At 38.4% G+C, this 18,882-nt stretch overlaps 1 protein-coding gene across 1 annotated transcript in view; it reads left to right on the forward strand.

The window, feature by feature from the left end:
- The window catches only part of LOC306880652 (cadherin-2-like), a 49,233-nt gene extending 30,373 nt beyond the window's left edge, over positions 1–18,860 (forward strand). The window contains exons 4-16 of the mRNA XM_079434331.1: positions 996–1,136; positions 1,293–1,448; positions 3,257–3,401; positions 3,483–3,655; positions 4,478–4,615; positions 4,703–4,888; positions 5,422–5,675; positions 7,584–7,726; positions 11,787–12,020; positions 12,113–12,346; positions 13,515–13,654; positions 14,886–15,050; positions 16,830–18,860. Coding sequence (XP_079290457.1) covers positions 996–1,136; positions 1,293–1,448; positions 3,257–3,401; positions 3,483–3,655; positions 4,478–4,615; positions 4,703–4,888; positions 5,422–5,675; positions 7,584–7,726; positions 11,787–12,020; positions 12,113–12,346; positions 13,515–13,654; positions 14,886–15,050; positions 16,830–17,036 — 2,316 coding nt within the window. The 3' untranslated portion in view covers positions 17,037–18,860. The remainder of the gene's footprint in view (positions 1–995; positions 1,137–1,292; positions 1,449–3,256; positions 3,402–3,482; positions 3,656–4,477; positions 4,616–4,702; positions 4,889–5,421; positions 5,676–7,583; positions 7,727–11,786; positions 12,021–12,112; positions 12,347–13,514; positions 13,655–14,885; positions 15,051–16,829) is intronic.
- The last annotated feature ends 22 nt before the right edge of the window (positions 18,861–18,882 follow it).

The raw sequence follows: 18,882 nt of genomic DNA on the forward strand, positions 1-18,882 counted from the left end.
TTCAGTTTTCACCCACCTGTTTATGCTCACTTAAGCCATAACCGACTGTATTTACGTGAGATACTCTGACTCTACACGATAGACATGTGGACTGCTGTGTGTGTATTTGAGCGCTGAGAACTGAAGAAGTGGAGCGTGCGCGAGAGAGAGCACTTCTATCAGCGCGATTCCGCCTATCGCACCTTCACTAACTTTAAGTTAATCGACAACAAATTGTGACTCCCGGGAAAAACGGGACGTCTGGTCACCCAGTCCCTAACCCTTTGGGTGCTGAGGCCATTGTCTGATCGCTAGTTCACGTTTTGGTAGCCTTTCCGTCCACTGCGGCTGCCATACTGAGACTACATATGCAAACGCCCCTTATCCAATGACAGAGACGCACATTTTGAAAGACAAGACAGTTAACTTAGCCTAGGATGTATTCTGAATGTCCGGTAGTCCTCAAATAACATTTTAGTCCCGTCTCGTCTTGTTAACGAAGACGTGGCATAAATTTCGTCAGAGTTTTTATCATCAGATATTAGTTTTAGCTCGTCAACGTCTCGTCTTAGTCACAGAAAAAATATTGTTGACGAATATTTTTCGTCTTCGTCGACGAAATTATCACAGGTTGGTAGCTGGACATGAACTCTTAACTGAACACTCAGAGGGGTTTTGTTCTCTATAACACTAAGAGCAGGGCAAATGTCTGGTCAAGCATATCTCTCTGCCTTTGGCGCAGGAATAACAAGGCTCAGGGAGAAAGAAAATGGAAAAATACTGCAAACTCGACACACACACTCTCACATTCACTATGTGGGTGTTACTGCTGAGGGATTTAACGATGGAGCTGCAGTGATATTTATGACCCCATTACAGAGGGTAAAATTAATTCTGTAATTATTTGGGGCCGGGGCAGATGTGTTGAAAGTGCGTGCATTCATTAATGTACATTGAATGTGTGGGTGTTTGTGAATGTAACTGTTGTTCTTTTCGCTGTTTTTTTGGTTTACCAGGTGCCAGAGATACTGTTTCCGTGGCACAGTGTGGTTGTCAAGGGCGACGGCAGTGTGAATCGCGTGAAAAGAGACTGGGTCATTCCTCCTGTCAACGTGCTTGAGAACTCCAGAAAACAATTCCCTGAAGAGCTTGTGAAAGTGAGTGTGTACACAAAGAAATACAACACTGGTTCATCATGTGAAGTGTATTCGAAAACGTACGATAAAAATAAATGGTAATTCATTCATGGGGTTGTTATTTGAGTGCAGAGTAACTCACTTTTATGTTTACCCTGCAAAATGTGTGTGTTTCAGATCCAGTCAGATAAGGACAAGAGTAACACTCTGCGCTATAGCGTGACCGGACCAGGAGCCGACCAGAACCCCACCGGCCTGTTTATCATCGACCCCATTTCAGGACTACTGTCCGTCACCAAACCGCTGGACAGAGAACACATCCCAAATTTCCATGTAAGTGTGTTTATGACTCCACATCCTGAGTTGTAAAACTTTATTGGAGATTTCATCCAGAAATATTTATGTTTGCAACATTTTTCAGATTTATGAAACCTTTGAATTGAATGTCGGTTTATGCGTAAGGTATTTCTTTTAAAATAATATATATACAGTATATTCTTAGTTACTTTCCAGAAAATATCCTCAAAACAAGATCCATTTTTATATGAAACCACATGAATATCTGCATAAGAATTCAGTTTTAGTGGAAGATTCCCCAATGACTATACCATATGTTTTACTATGCATGACCTCATCTGCATATAATTTCCATATGCATATTGACATGCAGATATGTAATGCAATGCATGTCTGTATTATACTTGCAAGACAATATATGTGTTATACTTGGCAAAAATATATTTTTCTTAGTACATTTTTATTAAAACGTATTTTTAAAACATTTTCCTTTTTACAGATTGTGTTTTAAAGCATTTTCAAGTAATTATATAAAATTAATGTTATTTTTATGTCCTGCTTGATGATAAAAGTATAAAAGTGGCATTTATATTCTAAAAGTGGTGTATGAAGGTGAAAAGAGTTTTGTATTGTTCAGTTCATTGTTTGGCCACTAGAGTCACCAAATCACCCAGTAAAAGTGTTGATTTATTATTTAAATTTAATTTAAAGTTTATTTTATAATAATGTATGTGTAAAATGGTGTATGCACTTTCCAGTGCCCGTTTTGAGCGCACACATTGTTTAAAGATCAGACCTTTGCTCTTTAGATCCATGCATTCCATCCAGGATAGAGAGAAACTCTCTAACACTCCCAATAAATTACGTGTGTCAGGGTTACTATGGCAGCCAGTCTGAGAATGTGACCTTTGACATCCCTTTAATCCACTGTACCATGAGGAGAAGAGCAGACAAAATTAAACTCGGAGGAGCTTATCCTAACACTAAGTCACACACACACACATTCATTCATTGTGCTCGCAGGGGGGCATTCCCTAAATCTGGCTTTTCCTAAGTAAGAACAATCCTCAATCTCCCCTGGAAGTAGTTGCAAACTTTTCCTGCCTGGTACCCTTTTACCAGGTAGGTTCAATACCCTTTTACTTCACTACTGGACCCAAGAGGCTGTTAACCTCCCTCAGTGTCCACCTAATCCACATTCAGATTCAAATTATACAGAGATTACATGAATATGAAATGATTTGCTTCCTAATGGTGCCAAAGGTGGAGCATCAGGCTACTTTCTGTCAGCTCATGCATATATGCAGCAGACCTAAGACTGCTCTAGCATGCAAACTGCAACCAAAAAGTCAGCTGCAGCAGCTGCTTAACGCGAATAACCGCTGTAAATGAGTGTGGTTAAGAGCCTCTTTTCTGCTGACAGTGTGTCAGTACTGCAGTTACAGTTTTACAATTTATTCGTCATAACTTCTGAATGTTGCACTGGCATAAAGACACTGGAAAAAATACTGTGGACTCCAAAACTTACTTCACACATTCTTTAGATAAATTAAAGCTTCTATTCAGCAAGCATTAAACTGATCAAAGAATTAGAGTAAAGACGTCTACAATGTTATAAAAAAAAAATCCTTTTACTCCACAAAAATATTAAGCAGCACAACTATTTTTAACATTAATAATATGAAATGATTCTTGAGCACCAAATCTGCATTTTAGAATGATTCTATTGTTTTTACTGTATTTTGATCAAATTATGCAGCCTTGTTGACTATAAGAAACTTGCTGTTGAAATGTTTGACCGTAAACTTTAGAATTTTGAAACTTTTGACTTCTTGCGTTCACAGCTACGTGCTCATGCTGTAGACATCAATGGGAACCAGATGGAGAACCCCATCGACATCATCATCAATGTCATCGATATGAACGACAACCGGCCCGAGTTCACTCACCAGATCTGGAATGGAACCGTGGATGAGGGTGCCAAACCTGGTACACCTGTCTTCACATTTATGTGGATATAATGGTGGTTATAATGAAGGGAAAACTGACATTTCTTGCTCGGCCCTCTAGGTACATTTGTAATGACAGTGACCTCCCAGGATAAGGATGACCCAAATACAGCCAATGGGATGCTCAGATACAAAATCCTCTCCCAGACCCCAGAGAGCCCCTCCTCCAACATGTTCACTATCAACAACAAGACCGGCAAAATCATCACTGTAGCTGCAGGTCTAGATCGTGAGGTACGACGATGTGTGTGCTAATATCAACAATATACAACAATACTGTAAACCAGAGGTACTCAACCAATGTTAACACCAAGAGCAATAACTATAATAATAACTATTAGTGTTCACACTAATAGACGAAAACTCTGAGGTGCAGTTACTTTGTCGGTTGCTTTAATTTCTTGAGCTCAGGTGGATTCTGATTGGCTGTCAATGTATTTAATTGTTCAAAAAGTTGTTTTGAGAGTGATTCCAACAATATTGTTTCTCTGTGTCTTTATCGTTGCCATAGAATTAGAGTGATTATTAGCTGGTGTGAACGGGTTTGGATTTTAGTATTATTAATATACTATTATAGTGTTTATTATTTTTTTCATTTAATTTTATTTTTGAACTACATTTTATTTTTTTATTTTCAGTTTTTAGTTATTCATTTTAGTTTAAGTTTTATTTATTAATGTGATTTTTTTTCTATTTATCTTTTATGTATTTTTATATCAGTTTTAGTAATTCAACTTATTTTATGTCAGTTAGTTGCTAAAACAACATTTCGTATTTTTGTTTTCGTGTACTTTTTTCATTTAATGTGTTTTGTATTATTTCAGATTTCTTTTAATTACCATTTTATTTAAATTTCATTTCATTTTTGTTATTGACAATAAAAAACTGTTATCAAATGTTGAGTTGGAGTGCCACCAGTCTGTTTTGATAGGGTGAAGTAATAAGATGCAAACATAATGTTTCCCAGTTCCCTCATCCTGTCGACCACTGCTGTAAACCATTTATGTCTTGCGTTTTCAACCTAACTTATCTTGTTTCATTTTTGGTGCCGAGCAGAAGGTGCCTCAGTACACCCTGATCATTCAGGCTACCGACATGGAGGGAAACCCCATGTATGGTCTGTCCAACACAGCCACTGCTGTCATACGCCTGCTGGATGTCAATGACAACGCTCCAGAGTTCACCCGAGAGACTGTGAGTGACACACACACAGACACTTAAACACGCGTCTCGCCAAAGACATCTTTGCTGAAAATTATCTCTCTCTGCCTGTCTCTGTAGTTCCACGGTGAGGTCCCAGAGAACCGTGTGAATGTGATAGTGACGAATCTCACCGTGACCGACAAAGATGAACCGGGGACTCCTGCTTGGAATGCAGTGTACCGGATCATATCAGGGGATCCAACCGGACGCTTCTCCATCCCTACTGATCCCGTTACCAACGAAGGCCTCGTCACCGTCGTCAAGGTAACACTCACAACAAAACTTATTAAGAAATGAACATACTGACAAATGGTCTGGAACAGAGTACGTAAGTGGTTCCACTTCTTGAGAGAACTTGGCGCAGCAGAAAATCACTGTACTCCGCTTACATACTGGAATGTCATAAACAGAGAAGCGGAGTGATACAAACAGCCAAAAGTCCCAGGACTCTGCTCAACCAATCAGATTCATGGACCGGAGCTAATTGTTGTATAAATGCTGTAATTGGGTTGCACTGCTATTCGCTAGAATCTTACTAGAGTCCCTCAGGCACAGGTTCAAATACGGAGCAAAAGACGGTCTCCATGGAAACAGCTTCCACCTGCTGTTCAGCGGAGTTAATGGTTTATGTCTCTTAATTGAGAATGAGTCATTCATTAATTACTATTCAAATATTTCTCCTCTGTGTATTTAATTGCAACACAATCCATTCATTGTATTATTTTTGATGCATTGTATCATTTTGAATAGATTATGACACTATGTTAACTTGATTGTTTGTGTGTCCTTGTGTACAGCCAATTGATTTTGAGATGAATCGATCATTCATGCTGACGGTTGTCGCTGAAAATGAGGTCCCGTTGGCGAGTGGGATCCATCGCACCCGCCAGTCTACATCCACCGTGTCCATACGTGTCATCGACGTGAACGAAAGCCCAAATTTTGAACCCAACCCCAAACAGGTCAAACTGGAGGAGGGACTTCCACAGTGGTCGATGCTGGCGACTTTTACAGCTCATGATCCAGACAGATACATGCAGCAGACTATTAGGTATTTAAACACACACATGCATGTACATTTATATGCCAGCTTTTATTTATGCATTTTTGGAAATTATTTTTTGAAATAGCAAGTGTTTGATGCACTGTGTAGACCAAAGCAGAGCTTTCTTGCTAATCCAGCCAGAACATTTATGGAAACTAAGCTGAAAAATGCAGTAGCAAAAAAAAAGGTTGCAAAATAGTCATGTAAAATTAATTGTTAATGTCTAGAGGAACACTAGCTTACTGCTTACTGAATATTGTATAGTATAAATTGTATACTTGCTAGTATTTTTAAAAACAATAGGAAAATATTAGGCATTATGCAATGATAAATGTTTGAACACTACTGTACTAAATTTTTTAGTCGAATCGGAATTTTCGAATCTTGCCGATAGTCGAATCAAATGTTTACATTACCAAGATTCAAGTCAGACATTCGACAGTCATCACTGACGTTAACACACAGGGAAAATGTGTAACAGACGCCTCGCAGAATTCCTAAGAATTCACAACATTTTTTACAGTTGTGCTCTCATTATAAAGTTATGTATATGACAGTAATTATTAATGTTCTGACCAGTGGAATGAAGCATATGAAAGCAGGTTTTTAATCAGTAGGATTTACCTCATCATTTATCCCATATAGAATACTCTTCATTATTTATACAACATAACGTTAATATTACGACTTGTAGGGTATTTGCACAAAATGCCCTGAATGCACATGAACGTCTCTGAATGAACTCTTTTCATGGACGCATTCTTCACGCAACAACGTGCAGAAACACGGCAACTAAACTCTAAAAATGTACAGCGTTTATTATAATAGTGTTCTCATTATAATGTTATGTATATGACAGTCCCAGTCATAGTTATTAATATTCTGCATTGTTGTTTGATGAGATAATCACCGTAGTACTACAATGAAGCGCTTTACTGCAGCGCAATTCAACAAAATGCATCTTATACAAGATAAATAATATATACACAATATATATAAACCGGCTGAAATGTGTTGAAATCACTGATCGAAAAAATCCAGTCTTTTACTCTACCTGTGTCAATTTGAGTCTTGTTAAAGATTTAAATCCCTGCTGCCAAGATGCTCCTCTGTCGGTCACGGATTATGAAACTTAAGTGAAACTTAAATCTATAGGGGTGGTTGGATTTATATTAGTAAAGCTACTTCCTTTTCAGATTCTTATTTACAGCATTATCTTAATATGCTGTATATTAACTTATTGGGGAAAACCAGTAGTTCTATGTGAAATCAGACATTTGAGCACCAAAATGGCATAATCATGATATTCGACTGTGAGACAGGTAGTCGAATCAGGCTCCTCCTATTGAAGCATCGAATCTTCGACTATTCACAAACACAAAAAAAACATTGATAAGCTTTTTTTTATCAAATATTGATAAAATTTAATCTAAAAGTGCCATTTGGCAGTGCTGTCAAATAAAATAGTTTAAAATAAAATGTTAAAATGGATAATATTTCTGATTGATGCATCTTACTGATTGTTATTTTAGTATTATTTATATATTATTGTAGTAATTTTTTAATCATTTTAAATTAATTATTTTTATTTGTATGTGTTAGGTTTTAATTGAAATTTTATTTATTTAAGTTTGTTATTTTATGTGCTTTTTTAATATTTCTATGTCTTTATTTTTGTTTCAGCTTTAGTAATTTCATTACTTCAGCTTAAACTTATCTCAGTTTCAAACTTCTGTATATACAGAGGTTTTGTATTTTTTGAATTACCAAAAACATTATATTAGTTATAGTTCTACCAATAATAACTGGAAATGTAAGGTCAAGTTTGCATTTTGGGATTCCCTAGTTGTTGTACCCCTTTTATTTTGACAAATGAAGTAAATGTTAACCATCTTTGTATGGTGTGTTTTAAAGGTACTCTAAATTGTTTGACCCCGCCAACTGGCTAGAGATCGACCCCAACAACGGACGAATTTCCACCATTGCTGTCCTGGACCGAGAGTCTCCATATGTCAAAAACAACCTCTACAACGCCACATTCATGGCCGCTGATAACGGTAGGAGTAACTGTGTTTGAATGTGTATGTATGCAGAAGCAGTTGAGATTGAGTGATTCCATTGATTTTAGCTCTAGGGAGGAATTGCAGCCTGAACAAACTGCAACTGAGATATATACATGCCCACACATCCATGTTAATGATCACACCAACAACACTGCAAACTCATTCTGAATATCTATACCTTCACTTTCTCTGGGTTTTTTCTTTGAACCATACACATATGCACATACACTATACCCACTGTGTGAAAGAGTCTACAGAAGTCTGCTAGACCCTATTCTGCTGTGGTGTTTAACATTCTCGTTGCATCAGCGCTGTGAAACAAACCCCCTCTCACACACACAAGCTGTAAATTTGAAAGCTTGTCTCCAGAAACACTAAACTGTTGTACCATTTTTGTACGCGGTATTTCAGCAGAAAAACCTACCTGTAATCCAGTTTATCCAGACACTAAATCCACTTAAATAGCAAAGCAATGTGTGTAAATTAAGTCATGGTCATTCTTTTTAGCACAAATACACTTTTATATGTAATTTATGTTTGTTATAGTTCAGCATTCTTAGATTGCGCAAACTCAACGCTATCTGCATGGCCAGTTATCATTGTGCTGGAAAGCAGGGGGTAATTTTATTTAGCAATTTTAATTTAAAAATAAATAAATAAATAGTTTATTGAAAGGGTTGTTTATGTAAATTTTCCGGTGAGAATTGCAGCTGCAATTTGTGAATTGATGAAGATTAGTGTTATATCCAGCTGTGTGGTGCAGTCAAGTCCACTTTCTACATTTAAAAGGTGTCTGGATTGCAGTGGTGGAGTGATGCTGTACAGTTACTAAAAAGTATTTCATATTGCAGTCGTCTGCTGCATCCACCACAACCAAACACACATAATTATTGGCCAACTATGGTTGCAAATTCCGTTGTTACCAATGTAGTTCAATAATTCAGTGTTTCCCGAACCCATAGTTCTGTGATTAGTTTCTTGGTAGTACAACATATAGACTAGATTATGCTCTTGAGCTAAATAAGCAAGCTAACATGCAATATAATATACAGTCATGGCCAAAAATATCATTCAGTTCATAATAATTCATAAATAATTCAGTTCACCCCACTCATTTTCTACAGGGTTCAGGTCAGAGGACTGGAATGGCCATAGCAGAAGCTTAGTTTTGTGTTCAGTGACCCATTTTTGTGTTGTTTTTGTGTTTGGATTATTGTACGGTTGGAAGATCCAAACATGGCCCATTATAAGATTTCTAACAGAATCAGTCACTTATTTATTTGTTATCTATTGGTATTTGATAGAATCCATGATGCCATGTGTCTAAACAAGATGTCCAGGACCTCCAGCAGAAATATAGGCCCACAACATCAAAAGTACAGCAGTATGTTTCATTGTACACATGTGGTACTTTTTATCCCTGTGTTCACCAAACCCATCTTGAGTGTTTGCTGCTTAAAAGCTCAGTTTTTAGTTTCATCTGACCATAGAAGTCAGTCCCATTTGAAGTTCCAGTCGTGTCTGATAACTGAATATGCTGGAGTTTGTTTTTGGATGAGCTAGGAGAATTTTTCTTGAAACCCTCCCAAACAACATGTGGTGATGTAGGTGCTGTTTTTTTTTTTTGGTTTTCTGACCCCGAGACTCAACTATTTTCTGCAATTCTCCAGCTGTGGTCCTTGGAGAGTCTTTAGCCACTCAAACTCTCTTCCTCACCTGCAATATAGACGCATGTCCTCTTCCAGGCAGTTTCGTAACATTTTCTGTTGATTGGAAATTCTTAATTATTGCCCTGATGGTGGAAATGGGCATTTTCACTGCTCTAGCTCTTTTCTTAAAGCCACTTCACTAATTTGTGAAGCTCGATTATCTTTTGCTGCACATCAGAAATATATTCTTTGGTTTTTATCATTGTGATGGATGATTCTTTGAAACAGGAAGCCATGTCTGGATAATTTCATGTTCATAATCACCCTGGAGTGCTCAAAATTGTGATTATGAATAGGAATATACTTCAGAGATATTTTACTCATAAGAATATCTAGGGGTGTCAATAATTGTGTCCAACGTGTATTTGAGAAAAAAACATTTATTTCATAATGATTCCCCCCCCCCCCCCCCCCCCATTTTAAATTGTTATTATCCAATGAAAGGTTAGATTTTTGTGAATTTTTAAAATAAAAGTTCAAAAGGATTAACAATGCAGATTAATTTTCACAGTCTTCATATTTACCAAGGGTAAATATTTTTGCCAATATTTTTGGCCATGACTGTATATCTTTTATGCACATTCATGCAAATTTCATTCTACGTCTTTTAGTTTGAGTGAAAGTACCATTTTTTTAGTAACCTAGAGGAGTAAGACGGAGCCTGCGATTGAATCAAACAAGTGTAAATAAATGAAAACAATACAAAACAAAATTAGCATAGTACTTAGATGTCAAGTTTATTATTTACAGCAATAATCTGCCATTAATTCGATCTCAAAGTGATTCTTTAATAGCAGTTATTACTCCATTACCTTTGTGACGTTAGTATCAACAGTTCTATATTGTTGAACCAACATGGTTTGAACAGCGAATATACAACAAAGTTACTACAGTTTGACTAGCTAATTAATTTTTTGAATTATTATGTTGAATCAAGTGCTAAAATAATGCAGACAGAGTGTGCAAATACACAACGCTAGCTTAACATTCTTCGCGAATTCCTGTCTCAGTTCAGTTGAATCTTTGTGTGCAAGTAGCAGGGCTTCCTTTTCCTTTTCGCATTTAGTTCAGTGCTGATTCGCACACCTGATCCAATAAATTAGGGATACTTAGTTGTACTTGAGTTAGGGGTTTTCAGGGCTGGAACAGATTAAAAATGTGCTGTGAATGCCAGAAGTAGAACAGAAAGCCGCCGCTCCATCAGCCTGCCGCACTGCACTGCCCGTCTCTTGTTCTTTGTTTAAAGATCAGTGAAGTCGAAAGGTCTTTTTACTCTTGTTGAAACAGAAACTAAGCTCTAAGCTCTAAGTAGTGATGGTCCAGTCTGTGCTGGGGCTCTTGTTCGCAGATATTTCATGGACGTGGGCAGCTTGATTGGATCTTATAGACACTGCATTATGGTTTATAAACGAGTTAGCATGCCCAGCAACCCAGAAGAGAGGAGTCTAAAGTCGTTTACTGCTGTAGTCCGTCTGTATCGTCAGTTTTCAACTATTAGTGTTGGGCTCAGATGTCACAGCCACAAACCCTTCACGGTCATGATGCATATTGCTCGTATAAATCTCGTCGGATAGACAGGAAGAAAAAATAAAATAAAAATAAATTAAATGGACAGTTAAAAAAGACAACTTGCTAACTAATCAGCCTACACTGTGGCAAAGTCTTTTGAACCAAAATCTCTTAAAATCAGTATCTGTATCCCTTCTAGCCTCAACTTGTCGTGTAGGATACATTTTGTAGGATACATGTTGAAAATAGTGTTTTGACGTTTTAAAAATCAACTTTTAAAATTAGTCATCAACTATTTATTGACTTCAGAGACCACAAAGGTAAAACTGAGTGTTGTTAAATGGGACGGCCTAGCCTGTGACAGCTGCCGTTGATGAGTGGCGTTAATGTTTCTACTGGATTTAAAAGTTGTAAATTTGTTCACCTTGGTCCACTTATGTACTGTACATAATGTATAAATCTATAAAATCATATTTTGCTAAGATATGTCAACATTTAAACCGCTTTAAAATTTTGTTAACAAAACTTTAAAGTTTTGTTTGATATTTGATTGTTGAAACGCAATGCTTACAATGTAATCCAACATTTTCTCTCAAATCCTGTCGTACATTGAATCTTGCAATAGTCTGGGCCATGAATGATCCATCTGTTGTATCCTTCATGGCCTGGGAAACAAAGGACGCATTCTGAGACTGCATTTGATGGAGTCTTCAAATTGGTTTGGAACTGGTGACGCATTTGGTCTTCAAATGCAGCCTTCAAAGGACGCAGCCTCTGAATTGGGACACAGCTTATGCTTGTATTGACTTCCCCTTTTTCCTTCTGTCCATCGACAGGTGTCCCCCCTGCGAGTGGGACAGGCACTCTGCAGATCTACCTGCTGGACATAAACGATAACGCACCTCGAGTCTTCCCTCAAGAAACGGAAGTGTGCGAGCGCCCCGAACCCAATGCCATCAATATCACAGCCGTAGATGGAGATATCAACCCCAACGCTGGACCCTATGCTTTCGAATTGCCCAACCGACCCTCTGACATCCGCAGGAACTGGACTCTGACTCGAATCAGTGGTACGCCACATGGAAAAGATTTCTCTGGGATTAACAATAACTTAATTCTTCTTGCCAGACTTTATCTCATGTGTTTTGTGGTTGGTTTGTAGGCGATCATGCTCAGTTAAGTCTGAAGATTAGTTACCTGGAAAGCGGGATATACGAGCTGCCCATCAGCATCACGGACTCGGGTAACCTGCCCATGTCCAACACCACCTACCTGCGCATCAAAGTGTGCCAGTGTGATCATCACGGCGACTGCGTGGACATGGAACGCATCATGGCAGCTGGGCTGGGCACCGGAGCCATCATCGCCATACTTATCTGCATCATCATTCTGCTGGGTAAGATACACTAGACAGAGATTGTTTCTTCCAGGCAGTGGAGTTCTTATCAGTTGGTCACATTTCTGCCGGGCACATGTGATCTGCTTTTGGTTGTAGAGGCGATAGAGTCACAAAAGATTTTATAGTGAGGCTATTGTAGAAAGGACAGAAACAGTTCTGTTCACTTACACCAATGTTATCTGTTGAATTAAAATCAATGCATTTCTCTTTTCGGGTTGACTGTAGCCGGGCTTTCATTAATGGATTTTTATTTAATATTTAATATTTTATTTAATAAAATGTTGGATGGAAATACCAAGAGGTAAATCCAATTTCTAAAATGTGAAACAACAACAACAAAAAACGTGTAACTCTCTTGAGGTGAATGAATGTTTTATTCAGCAAGAAGACATAAACAAACTATGATGGAAATGCATTGTGCCTCGTGTGCTTAGAGTCATGTGATTGAATAATTCACTTCAGACCAATATCATTTCATAAATTTGTCTCTGGTCTTCAAGAAACACTGTAGCCAAAGCCAGTCGTCAAAACGATTGGCTACTGTCACCTTACAAAACAGTTTGACACACCGTCGCCCCTTAAAAAATGAGGCTTCTGTCGTCATTCACTAGCGACAGCATTTTTCGGAATGTTTTGTCTCTGCTCTCTAAAGTAATTTATTACATTTAATAAAAGAGCCACAGTAGTTTTCCCAATAGCCACAACTTCCATTTCTGTTTTGCTCAAACTTCAGTGAAAGTGACAGTTTTGTTCTCTCAAGCACATGGGATGTAAAACCTGTTTTTTTGTTAAATTAAATTTGCAATATGGATGGAAACAGCTTGTGATTAACTCAGTTTCGCAGCCTCTGCAGTTCTAAATAACTTTACTTACATAATTTACCAGTAACCTTAAAAAACAGCAGATGAAATACTTTGACATGAATAATATCACAGAATAATAGAATCAAATTTTTACTATCTAATGAGCTCATTTTATTTAAAAATTACACGATAATATAGCTTGTCTGAGCAAGCAACAGTAACTGAGGGGGGCAGCACTTAGCGAAACATCGATTTCGGTTTGTGGTGCTAAAAAATACACACTGCACCTTTAACTGTCTGATCTCAAGTCATTTTGCTCGTTTTATATTGATCTATGTCTCACTTTCTTTCTCTCTCTGCAGTGCTGGTGTTGATGTTCGTGATGTGGATGAAGAGACGGGATAAAGAGAGACAGGCCAAGCAGCTGCTGATCGATCCAGAGGACGATGTGCGAGACAACATACTCAAATACGATGAGGAGGGCGGTGGAGAGGAAGACCAGGTACATGCACTCACTCTATTGCTGCTGCTGCTGGGCATACAGTTATTCCAGCTCAGAATTACTCGTGACAATCTAGCTCGTTTAATAAAAACATTTTTAAAAGTTTAATTTTAACCAGTCATTAGATGTTCACGATTTTAATTTGAGCTGTGTGGTGCAGTTTAAAATCTTGATGACTAATTTTCAACATTCATTTTGCAAGTAATGCTGATTATAAAGTGACTAAATTTAAATTGATGAAACAGTTCCTGCTTTGCCTGGTGGTGTGAGTATGTGTGAGACTCACAGATTTGCATTTGAGCCAAACTTTAGTTCCCTTCCAGCAACGTCGGGCTGCGTCAAAACGCTGATGGCGTTCCCATATGCGTTTTGACGCAGCTCTCGTTCCCTTCAGGGAACCTGGGTTACATACGTAACCTAGGTCGTTTTTGCACAACTGACACACACACACACACACACACAAAACACTCAGTTTTGTATTTTATCAGTTTGGAGACTTTTCTTTGGTTTTTATGAGTTAACGATATGAACTAACTCCCACAGGAACCATTTGGCATTTTTAGATTTTCATTAAAACATTAAATCTAAAAAAAAAACATTAGTAAAGTACTTAAGCCTGGGGTACGCTGTGTTTTTTCCACCTGCTTTTACATCTTGCACATGGTTTAGTGTTCTAGCATTTTCTAAGTAATACTCCATAAACAATGAGTACTTACAGACATGTGTCATCTTTTAAACAAATCTTGTAAAAGGCAGGTATATTCTCACCTCCTTTCATATCCATTTATGTTGTTTTAATCTTCAACTATGGTTATTTTTATTGGCATTTTCTTTTTCAACTAATTCTTGAAAACAGCAGCCCAACTGCACAAGGTATATGTATGTATCAGAAATCAAAGAATACTTTTGGGAAAGAGTTTGACTGTTTTATACAAAAACTATTTTATACTCATTTTAACTACTTGCTTACCTAAAAGAAACAAACAAGTAAATAATAATTAAATAAATAACTTTAGAATAAATAAAAAAGACCAGCATTCTGACATTTTCAACGAGGAAGCTAACTTCTGAAAAGAAAACCCACATGAATGTCCTCCATATGCAACAAAGCAAACTTAAATTAAATTTCTAAGGTCAGAACGTTCTTTGTTGTTTCCAGAAAACCAAAGGCTATGAGCAGACCTCTAACCCTATTTGTGATTGTCTCTTCCCTCTATCTGTGATTCTTCAGGACTATGATCTGAGCCAGCTGCAGCAGCCCGATACTCTGGAGCCAGACATGATCAAGCCCGTCGGAATCCGCCGGCTGGACGAGCGACCAATGCACTCCGAGCCCAACTATCCCATCCGCTCGGCCGCACCCCATCCCGGAGACATAGGAGAGTTCATCCACGAGGTACGCCATGCGTCCGCTCTTCCGAAGTCGCGCCATATAAAATGGCTCGATGGCACCAGTGATAAGACTTAATGGTGATTGATTGGTTAATTGGACCATGGTCCTTTTAGTTTTGTTGATCATTAGCCAGGCTCAGGGATTCAATATCTCATGCTAAAGTCTGTGAATGTGTGCCCTCCCACGCACATATGCAGACCTCACAGGCTCTAAGCAATGTGACTGCGCTCAAAGCAGTGTGAGATTAGCAAGAAACTGCTTAAATCAGGTAATGAATTAAACATTACTGCTAAATGTAATCAGCCTCGATTAAAAGACAGGCAGGCTTTGTAGACGGCAGCATTTGCCAATCTGTTTGACCAAACTGTGTTTTAAAGAAACCTGGCAGTTAGGATTTTTTTCTGTTTTTTAGCATTCCAACAAAAATTTTCACTTACGAGTTTGGTTTATAGCTGTTTTATGTCTGTAGAAAGATTTGTTTGGACAAGTGACTTCGGGATTCAGAATTATGTCAACTGAACGTCTATACAGTGTTTAGTCTGTGTTAGCACTCTGCCTGGACAGTGTTATGCCAAGAATAGAACTTTATTTATACAGTATGGAAGGCTCTGAAAACCAAGTGAGCTGCCTACCTAGACCACATTTTTGGCCACTAGGGGTATTTTAAACATTCAAATTGAATGTACACTTGGGCGTTCGATTCACTACCAAAATCGGCTGGGCACATGCAAATCAAATTTGAATTTGTCCATGCCCATAAATGTTGTACATACGTTTTTGTCTACAGAAAGTTTGTGTGTGACGTTTCGCATCTAAATTTGTGTCCGAAATGCTGCACTTAGTACTACTCGTTTGCAATTGGAAGGAAATGGCTTTATAATTGTTAGCTTTGTAAGAAAAGTGACTGTTATGACCGTTGCGTGTTCAACACATTGGCTTTTTTGGCTAAGTACATAATTCAGTATTTGCACACTTTGCTTGTATTTTTTTATATTTTGTATAGTTATTATAATTATTACAGACAAGACATACAAATAAGCGCACGCCACAAAAAAAAAAAATGCATAAAATAAAATAAAATGAGAGTAGTGGTTAATAAATAAGCATTTATAAAGTTAGAAAAGTACCGTATTCTAATAACTTCATTTTGATCATGAGAAGGTTCAAAGATTAAACTTCAGAGGAACTTCTAACGAGGTTTAAAAAAAAAAAACGTACATTAGCTGCAGCCACAATTTTTCATTTTGAATAGACTAGGAAATGGTCGGTACACAGTCTTTGTGTTCATTCAAATTTTCAGATTCACCTGCCCACATATATTACAAAACGGTACAGAACAGTGTGAAATAGGACGCACACACTTTTACTTAATGGGTTTCAGTTGTATTGTCGCTCCTTCCTCCTTCCTTCCTTCCTCTTCTCACTTTAGTTGTTTCTCATCCAGTGCGCTGACAGAGCGTTCAGTGTTTCATTGTTTAATTGCGCGAGCTCAGACTGTGCTTAGCTGTGCCGTTTCCAGAATGCAGCCGCTTATAAATAAACGCTTTAGCCTGTTCCAGAGCCCAGCATCTGTTTGCACGGCGACCCCAATCCTTCTCTGCTTCCCTCTCCTCCCATCTCCCATCTCCCCTCCTCCTCTTTTGTTCCTACTTCTTTTTCTCCATCCCATCCCCCTCTGTGCTTAAACAGCAATACCAAATGAGTAATTTAAATGGTTTTAATAGACAGCGTTTGAAATGTGTCTATTTTAAAACCACATCCGTTCTCGTCATGTTCCCCCAGGGTCTAAAGGCAGCCGACACCGATCCCACGGCCCCTCCGTATGACTCCCTGCTGGTGTTCGACTACGAGGGCAGCGGCTCCACGGCCGGATCGCTCAGCTCCCTTCACTCCTCCAGCAGCGGGGGCGACCAGGACTATGACTACCTCAACGACTGGGGCCCTCGCTTCCGCAAACTCGCCGACATGTACGGAGGCAACGACGACTAGCTTACGCCATCACCGCTGGACCACAGAAAGAGGAGGATCCGGAGGAGGAGGAAAATTAAAAGAAAAAACATCAAAAAAACAGTGTGGCACTTTTTTTTTAATCGCGGGACGTGGACAGTGTGCAGAATCAAAACAATGAAGAAACCAATATACCCTAGAGAGACAGAATGAAGACTGAGAAACGAAGAGACAAGAAAGTGGAAGGAAGATCACCATGGCAACAAAACCTGGTCTCTCTGAGGCCCTCTGTTGTAGACGGAGGGGGTCTAATGAAGGAAATCTGCCTAGTTTTGGTTCAGTCCAGGATTTTTCGCCCTACGTTTGAAGGTTCAACGGTATGAAACATATGAAGGAACGCTTAAAGAACGTTAAATGAATGCTAAGTTACACTTGAATCTCACAGTACAGAAGCACTGGGATATTACGTGCCTTTTTGTACATTTTTTTTTGTTTTGGTTTTACATTTTCCTTTCTTTTTCGGTCTTTGTTCATTTGATCTGATGATGTTGTTTTTCTGTTCAATGGCTTTGGTGGCTCAGAGTTTTGGAGTGTTTTTTTGTCGTGAGCCTGTTTATAACGTTGATGCTGTTTGCGTTTCTCACCGTCACGCTGTTCGTTCACGTCACGTATCAAAACAAAGACTTTGGAAGAGTGAGAGCGTCTAGACAGAGAACAGCTTTGTACAGTATGCTAGAAAATAGATTTCAGTTTCTCGTTTTTGATGCGTTTTCTTTTTTTGCATATATATTTTCACCATTTTTCCACCAAAACGTTAACTTATGCAGCCGGTTGCAAAATGGGAGACGAGCGTTATTATTTGGTAGCAGAACTTTTTGTTTTGTTCATTTATTTTTCTCTCTCTCTGCAGTTTTTTTTTTTTTTTGAAGTGATTTAGTATGTTGCAAATGAAATCATTCTGTTTTTGTTTAGTTATTTTTTTTCAAATGTCATCTGCCTTAGTCATCCTGGTATTCTTTAATGCCTGGTATTCTTTCATTTTTTTACTCCACTGTAAATTAAATGGTGTGTACATAGTTTTTTGTTTTGTTTCTCCTCTTTTGATGTAGTCTACGAAGAAGAACAGGGCGTGAAGAACTTGTATATGTATAATTTGGACTACAGACAAAAGGATTTTTGCATGTTTTTATCTTTTCCGTATAAAACAGTCTTTCTGAAATTTATTTACACACAAATAAAGAAATGCCCACCTCAATGGAGACTAAAGCGAATAAGTGAGAGAAGTTTGGTCCAGATACCCGTTGCTTTCATTCCTCCCCTTTCGTAATGCGTAACATTCCTTTTTGGTTTGGCCTTTTGGCCCAGTTAATGACCTTCCATTTGCTCGTTCTTTGACTTCATGGCTTGACGTCCTTCGTCAAGGATTCCATGTTGACCTTCCGCTTCCTTTGTTCTTCTCTGCTGCGTTCTGCATTTCCATTGTCTTCTCCCCTGGGCCACTCTCATGGATAAGCAGATGTTCGAGGCCATACTCCTAAATGCACGGTCCTTCGGGATCTTCATGTTTGAACTAAACTGTAAAGGTGGACCGAAGCCCTCATCATAACCGTCTCTGCCTGTTAGAGAACTGTGTTGGTGTGTGTGCGCGTGTGTGTATCACTGGATGCCGTCAGAGAGGGCCAATTAAAAGAGCAGGATGGAATTACGAGGCCAGTCAACTCATGAGGCTCAGCCATAAGATGATTAACAGCTTTTTAATGAACGATGGCTGTCCTGAGTTCTGTGGGCTCTGTTTGCAATTACTTGTTGATATTATGACCCATTGCAGCCCAAATGACCAATAAAAGTCTAATTTTGGAAATGTTGATTTGTTGGTTTTCTTTTGCTC

This window comes from Barbus barbus (genome assembly GCF_936440315.1).
Source record: "Barbus barbus genome assembly, chromosome: 14".
In the NCBI taxonomy this organism is placed as follows: Eukaryota; Metazoa; Chordata; class Actinopteri; order Cypriniformes; family Cyprinidae; genus Barbus; species Barbus barbus.